General features: G+C 47.7%; 1 protein-coding gene across 1 annotated transcript in view; it reads left to right on the top strand.

The window, feature by feature from the left end:
* Window positions 1-7,137, top strand: part of Fbxo36 (F-box protein 36) — a 64,681-nt gene extending 57,544 nt beyond the window's left edge. The window contains exon 4 of the mRNA NM_001108804.1: window positions 6,644-7,137. Within this exon, the coding sequence (NP_001102274.1) occupies window positions 6,644-6,832 (189 nt within the window). The 3' untranslated portion in view covers window positions 6,833-7,137. The remainder of the gene's footprint in view (window positions 1-6,643) is intronic.
* Window positions 7,138-7,962: the final 825 nt, after the last annotated feature.

Genomic DNA, 7,962 nt, shown 5'->3' on the forward strand with positions numbered 1-7,962 from the left:
CAGGTCCTCTGGAAGATCAGTCTGTGCTCTTAACTGCTGAACCATCTCTCCAGCCCGTGTTGTTGTTTTTAAGTGTGTCTGTGTGTGTATCAGGATAAAGATTTATGAAGGATATGCTGCTCTCCTTGAACAACTTCTTCTTTTTATAAGACATGGTTTCTCTGTGTAGCCCTGGCTGCCCTGGAACTCCCCGATAGACCAGAGTGGTCTTGGAGATCTACTGCCTCTGTCTTCTGAGGGCCGGGATGAAAGGTGTGCGACCCCGATTCTGGCTTAGCCCTGATTTTCGAATCCTCCTGTTTCTACCTCCGGAGCATTGGGTTATAGACCTATCCCTCCACGGTCAGCTTATTTTTCCTTTGAGACTGTTGAGACAATGTCTCTCTTTGTAGTCCAGGCTGGCCTTGAATTCACGGCAATCCTCCTGCCTCAGCCTCCTGAGTTCTGGGATTATAAGTGTGAGCCACCACTCCTGGTCTACTCGTGTTTATTCTCCACAGCCATTGTGAGTCCTGCCTCCATGACAGCCACTGTCCTAGGCACACAAGCAAGCAAGATGTCTTGATTCCTGTCCTCAAAGAACTTTATCAGATATCAGAGAGCTAAATAGATTCAGGTGACTCCAGCGTAAGGTGTGGGTTTGACAAGAAAGATTAGCATAAGGCTTAAGGGCTGTGTGCCAAGTGGTTTCCTGTGTCTCGCTTCTTAGAAGTGAGCTACTCTATGTGGGCTTTGAGTGCAAAGCAGTGGGCATTCTAAGTCAAAGGGCCTTTCAAGCTGAGGAACAGAGGCAGAGGTAGCATGGCGGCTCTTCAAGGATGAGCTGAGAGTGTCTCAGGAGTTAAGAGCATGTAGGGCTAGCTGGTAGCTCCCAGCTCTCAGGAGGCAAAGACAGGTGAGTTCGAGGCTGTCTTGGTTTACATAGTAAGTTTGAGGCCAGCCAGGGCTACATAGTGAGACCTTGCAGTAGACCAGAGTTCTCTTCCCAGCACCCACGACAGGAGGCTTAAATCACTTGTAACTCTAGGGGAAACCCCTCCCCACTTCTCTCTCTCTCTGTCTCTCTCTCTGTCTGTCTCTCTCTGTCTCTGTCTCTGTCTCTCTCTCTCTCTCTCTCTCTCACACACACACACACACACACACACACACACACACACACACACACACACACACCGATGTTAAGGAGTACTGGCCCATATCCATTTCCACTTCCCCAGCACAGGCCGTCGGGTGAGCTCTGCTCGTGTCTCCACTCCAAGCTGATGAGAGAAACCCAGGCTCTTGGTAGCCTCAGTCCTCAGCAGCACAGACGACGGCTGAAAACACCACCAACGTCCACCTTTGAGGACAGGGCCCTGGTTTCTGGCCCCTTCATCCATCCCTGCAATTCTAAAGCCTTTGTACCCCATGGGCAAGCACATTAGAGTGTGCCATTGCACCCCCATTTTGGCTTGAGTCAGTCAGAGTTGGAGAATTGCTGGCAGCTGATGAACCTTCACTGGCTCCTAAAAGAACAGATTTCCCAGATGGTTCAAATTGCCCTGTTACCTAAAGAGTTAACATTTCTCCCCTACAGTAATACAGTAAAAAATGTCTTCATGGTTAGAATTCATCTTCAGCATATATTAATCTGCAGAATTCATTTCTCATTTAATTCTGTTTATTTTCAAGACCAGATCCTATTATGAATTAAGTTGCTGTGGAACTCACTGTAACTGAGGCACGATCCTCTTCAGTATCCTGAGAGCTGGGCTTACAGATGCAGTCACATCCGACTGACAGCTTTTGGACTTGACTTTTATTTTCTACAAGTGCAGGCTATGAGTAGTTGTTGCTTGTTTGTATATATTTTTAAGTATATTATTATTGTTGTTGTTATTATTTTGTTTTTTGAGACAGGGTTTCTCTGTGTAGGCCTGGCTTTTCTGAAACCGTGTAGACCAGGCTGTCCTTGAACTCACAGAAATCCCCCTGTCTTTGTCTCCAGAGTGCTGGGCTTAAAGATATATACCACCAACACCTGACTTATTTTTATACTAATTAATTCATTAGTTTATTTTGAGATAAAGTCTTATTATGCAGCCTTGGCTGGCTTGGAATTCATAGAGACCCCTCCTTTGCCTTCCACACACAAGGACTAAAGGTGTGTGCCACCGCGCCCAGCTAAGTAGTCATACTTTAAAGATGCTGAAGTGACCAGAACGCACTAGTCAGAACCTAGTGAAAGTATCTGTGGGCGCTTGGTTTGTTTCCTTACATCAGTGCAAGGTCTCAGCAGGACCTGGCGGCCTCTGGTGATGGCTGCCCTTTCCCTGAGCATGTGCTTCCCTTTAAGTTCTCAGGTCCACCCTGCTTCTCTCACTCTCACTGTCCTGTGTTATTGCAGTACAGCCTTGAACCTGCGTTGTGTAACATCCCAGTGTTCTAAGGTCCGGCTGTGCTCAGTGGTTGGTGTGCGCATGCATGAGTACACGCGCCATGACCTGTAAAGGAGAAGGAGGGCAGGGACTGGAGAGATGGCTCAGTGGTTAAGAGCACTGACTGCTCTTCCAGAGGTCCTGAGTTCAATTCCCAGCAACCACATGGTGGCTCACAGCCATCTGTAATGAGATCTGATACCCTCTTCTGGTGTGTCTGAAGACAGCTATGTTATACCCATATGCATAAAATAAATAAATCTTTAAAAAAAAAGGAGAAGGAGGGCAACATCTCGCCTTCTGTCTCTGTGTGGGTTCTGGGTGTTAAACTTGGGTTGCTACACTTGCAGGGCAAGGACCTTTCTGTACCTACTTCACCATCTCAGCCCTTTTTAAAATCCACTATGCAACCATGGAGGACCTTGAATCCCTCATCGTCAAAAGTCCTGGGATTTAGGCATGTGCCACCATAACCAGGTTTTTACGTAGTGCTGGGGATTGAACCTGGGGCCTAATGCATATCAAATAAGCAGCCCACCACCAAGCCACAGCCTCGACCCCCTTCCCCCTGACATGGTCTTTGTAAGTTTGGCTTGCCTGGTACTTGCCGTGTAGACAGAAAACTCTTCCAAGTGCCAGGGTTAAAGATGTGCATGACCAGGCATACATTTTTAATTTTTTAAAAAACTTGCATTCATTTATTATTTTTTTAATCTGTGTGTGTGTTCACACACCTTTGCACCATAACAGTGTAGCGGTCAGTGGACAACCTGTGAGAATCCATTCTCTTCTACTTTATGGGTTCTGGGGAACCAAGCCTAAGTTGTCAGGCTCGAGAGTAATTACTTTCATTTGCTGAGCTATTGTGCCAGCCCCCAGATTTTTAAGTATTGCCTCCCCCCTACTTAAGAGGCCTCTGTGTGTGTGTGTGTGTGTGTGTGTGTGTGTGTGTGTGTATGTGATATTTATGTGAACAGATGTTCCACAGCATGTATGTAAAGGTCAGAGAACATCTTACCAGAGTTGGTTTTCATAGACTTAGGAGATCAAAGTCAGGCCCTTGGGCTTTTTCAGCAAGCAAGGTGAACCATCTTGCCAGCCCACAAGGATATTTATTTTCCTTGTGTCCACAAACTCCCTTTGAAGGGGATCCCCAGCTCTGGACGAGTAGTTAGTGAACCTAGAGAGCAGGTGAACACACAGCTGTCAGGTCTTTCCCTATGTGGCTGGTTTAAGGGACCTAGAATATATGTGTGTGTGTGTGTGTGTGTGTGTGTGTGTGTGTGTGTGTGTGTGTGTGTGTGGTGTTTTACTGTAGTTATTGTTATCTTGAGACAGGGTCTCACTATGTATCCCTGGCTGACCTGGAACTCACCAAGTAGACCAGAATGATCTTGAACTCGAAGAGATCTACCTAGTTCTGCTTCCCAAATGCTGGAATTAAAGGCGAGCCCAGTCCAGTGTGTTGTGGCTACCTAATTAAACCAAGATCCACTTGATCCTGTTCCGATAAGTCTCTCAGCTGGGGATGGAGCTCCGTAGTAGAGCATGTGCTTAGCACCTGGGAGGTTCCAGGGTCAGCCCCTGGCATCCTGGGCTCCAGTAGGAAAATGTCTCATGAGGTAGTGAGATACTGCACAGCAGTGGGGCACCTTTAAACAAGCACACAGCCAGAGACTGTTCTAGCTGCTCCCCTGTGAGCCTTGGGACGCTGGCAAACACTCCTCCTCATCTTTCTGAGCCCAGTTTCCCAGTTCATAGAAAGGACAGGCTGTAGCTTGAACTCCCTCCTGCCTTTTTAGAACTCCTGTGTGCCAACTTTGTACACCACCATCAGGGGGCGATCAGCTCTTGCCTCCTGGCAATCGAGGCCCAAAGTGTGGGATGTTCAATAGGGAAGATTTTGTAGATAAAAATGTTTTCAGTCAAGTATGATGCTGAAGTCACTCTGGTGGGAACTGTAGTTTGTTATTTTCTCTCCTAATCTCAGTTACATAGACAAGATATTCTTGAGTGTATCACGTCAGCCACAGGGTAGTCATCTACGTTAGAGCTTAGCTTTCAAAGAAAAGGCTCAGGTGTTTATTTTGGCCTCAAACTCAGAGAGATTCTCCTGCCTCTTCTGCCTCCTGAGTGATAGAAGTAAAGGCGTGAAACACCACATCTGACTGTTTGCTTTGCTTTGCTTTGCTTTGCTTACTTTGTTTTTCTATTAAGGCTGGTCTTGGGAGCTGGAGAGATGCGACAGCAGTTAAGAAACACATGTTGCTGAGAACCCAGGTTCAATTCCCAGCATCCACATGGTGGTTTACAAACATTCATACCTTCAGGTCTAGAGGAGCCAGTGCCTTCTGCCCTCTAACAGCACCAGGCTTACATGTGGTGTACACACACACACACACACACACACACACACACACACACACACACACACGTAGGCAAAACAATATGCATATAAAATGAATCAAAATAAAATTTTTTTGTTTTGTTTTCCTGGAACTTACTCTGTAGACCAAGCTGGCTTCAAACTCAGAGATCTGTCTGCTTCTGCCTCCCAAGTGCCGGGCCTAAAGGTGTGTGTCACCACTGCCTAGCTTAATTTTTTTCAAAAAGACATTCCCTAAGACTTTGCCTTTGCTGTTCATGGTTAGATGTGTGACCTGAGTAGAGGAATGTTAAGAGCGGGATGAGATAGTGAGTGGTCTGCAGGTCGGGAAAGTGTGTTGGAGCCGATCTGAACTCTGTACAGCTCTGCCTGTGCTCTGGAGGTTGAGGCAGGATTGCTGAGGGCTGGAGACTGGCCTGGGGTACATAGCAAGGCTCTGGAGAGGTGGCTCAGCAGTTAAGAGCACTGACTGCTCTTCCAGAGGTCCTGAGTTCAAATCCCAGCAACCACATGGTGGCTCACAACCATCTGTAATGTGGTCCGATGCCCTCTTCTGGTGTGTCTGAAGGCAGCTACAGTGTACTCATATACATTAAATAAATGATATAAAAAAAATAAACCAAAAGCCAGGATGGTGGTACATGGCTTTAATCCCAGCAGACGCAGGCAGACTTCTGTGAGTTCAAGGTCAGCTTGGTCCAATAGCAGGTTCTAGGCTATCTAGGGCTGCATAGTGAGACCCTTTTTAAAAACAACAACAACAAAACCCTTCACCAATGTTTGAGGGATGAAGCGCGACTGCTTAACTTGGATTGTGTGACTTGTGATGGCGGTTCTGTTGCTGTTTATGTGGCTAGGACCTGAAAACAGCTATGGCTCGTGACATTTTAGGGACCCATCTCATGGAGCTCAGGTTGCCCTCCAATTCCCTACGTGGCTGAGGATGACCTTGGACTTCTGAAAAGCACCGGACTCACCCATCCCATAACAGCACAGCATTGCTAGTACAGCCAACTTCAATCCTTCAGAGGCTGGCCCTGACTCATGTGGGGAGGGAGGGCATTCGGCACTGTCCTCCAGCTCACCAACAATCTCTCAGAGGCCACCCTTCGAATTCTGATCCTCCTGCCTCTCTTCCTAAGCTCCTTCATATTCTGTCAATGCAGTTAATGCAGGGCCCTCATGCATGCCAGTGAGCCCTGGGTGACACGTCTGTTTTTAAAATTAATAACTGATTTATTTTTAATTTTATGAGCACCGGTGTTTGCCTGCATGTAGGTCTGTGTGAGGGTGTTTGGGTTCCCTGGAACTGGAGGTACAGACTGCTATGGGTGCTGGGAACTGAACCCAGGTCCTCTGGAAGAGCAGCCAGTTTTCTTACCAGCTGAGCCATCCCTTCAGCACTAGGTTTCACATCTGATTTTGTCCCACTGCCTCTCTGGGTGTTGGTAGATACTGCTGGGTTTGCCTTTTTCTTTTTTAAACAAAAATCCATTTGTCTCCGTTCTTGATTTTTTTTCTTTTTTAATATTCATTTATTTATTTATTTATTTATTTTTTATTTATATGAGTGCATTGTCACTGTCCTCAGACACACCAGAAGAGAGCATCAGACCCCATTACAGATGGATGCCAGCCTCCATGTGGTTGCTGGGATTTGAACTCAGGACCTCTGGAGGAGCAGCCAGTGCTCTAACCACTGAGCCATCTCTCCAGTCCCATTTGCCTCTTCCTGACAGGAGCAGTTTCTATAGGGCAAACCTTCATGGCTCCTGAGCGGCGGGATAGTGACGACACGAGCTAGTGGCTGGTGTACCTTAACCCACCTCTGTGCTTGCAGCTGTGCAAGAGTGACTCGCTGTGGGAGCAGATAGTCCAGTCCACCTATGACACCATCACCCCTGACATGCGGGCCCTGGCGAATGACGTGGGCTGGAGACAGATGTTCTTCACCAACAAGATCCAGCTCCAGAGGCAGATCCGCAAGAAGAAGCAAAGACAGGGAAGCGAGACTACGAAGCCTACTTAGGGGACGGCTGTTCCCACAACTGAGGCCACAGTGGTGCATCTCTTCAGGTCCAATCTCACTCTCTCTTAACAACAGGTTTTGCTGATTCCAGGCATCACTTGAAAAATCAGATTTTTCACACACATGCAAATCCACCTAGTGCCTTGCTTGAGCAATCTCCCCTGTCCTGCTCAGGCCAACCCACGGCCCATGTACTAAGGGCTTCGAGACAGGAAGCCTCTCAGACCACCTCCTTCCTGATCCCCTGTTGCCCATGAGGAAAGAGGCACCTGCTGTGTATGAACTAACAATAAAGAGTTATTGGCAGGCTTGCACTTTGTTTTGTCGTCACATAAGGATCCCACGCCGGACTTGGAGGATGACTTTGAACTTCTGATTCCCTTGCCTCCACCTCTCCACTGCTGGGATTACAGCCATCTATTTAGTCGACACCATGCCCAATCCATAAGGTACTGACCCTCGTGCATGCCGAGTAAACACACTCCCCACCAAGTCATATCCCCACAATACATTGCTGGGTTTTGTTAAATATCTATTCTGTCTAGGCATTCAAAGTGGCAACTTGGCTTTTGAAGTTTTCCCCCCTGGTGTGTTACCTGCATCCTTCTGTGGAGTGGGGGGCTGGGACTCTCCACCCGACATTTGGAGGTACAGGTGCTACAGGAGGCCTCCCAGGAGAGCACGGCTACCCCCTCACTTCATCCAGCAGTTTGTATTCAGTCACTGTCCTGGTGGGCCCAGGGTGTCATGTGTCACACAAACACCCCCTGACTTGTTACTGGAGTGTGGCTAAGAGAGCCCAGACAGTCTGTGGACAACCCTTACTCAGAGGAGGGTGCCACTGCTCAACAAACTGTCAGTCCTTAGAGGAGGCACACTACTTTCTGAAGGGAGCGCAGACAGATAGCACCTCGCTACAGGGATTGTAAGAGCAGAGATGTGGGTAACCAGTGTAAACAGTTTACACATAGTTAGCATGGCCCAGGCCTCAGCCACATAGTAAATTGGAGACCAGTCAAAGGTACAGGAGACATTTGTTTTTATAAAGAGGTAGGGCATCAGGTGGTGGTGGCACCTGCCTTTAATCCCTGCATTCTGGAGGCAGAGGCAGGCGATCTGAGTTTGAGGTC

Source organism: Rattus norvegicus, chromosome 9, assembly GCF_036323735.1.
Source record: "Rattus norvegicus strain BN/NHsdMcwi chromosome 9, GRCr8, whole genome shotgun sequence".
Lineage (NCBI taxonomy): Eukaryota > Metazoa > Chordata > Mammalia > Rodentia > Muridae > Rattus > Rattus norvegicus.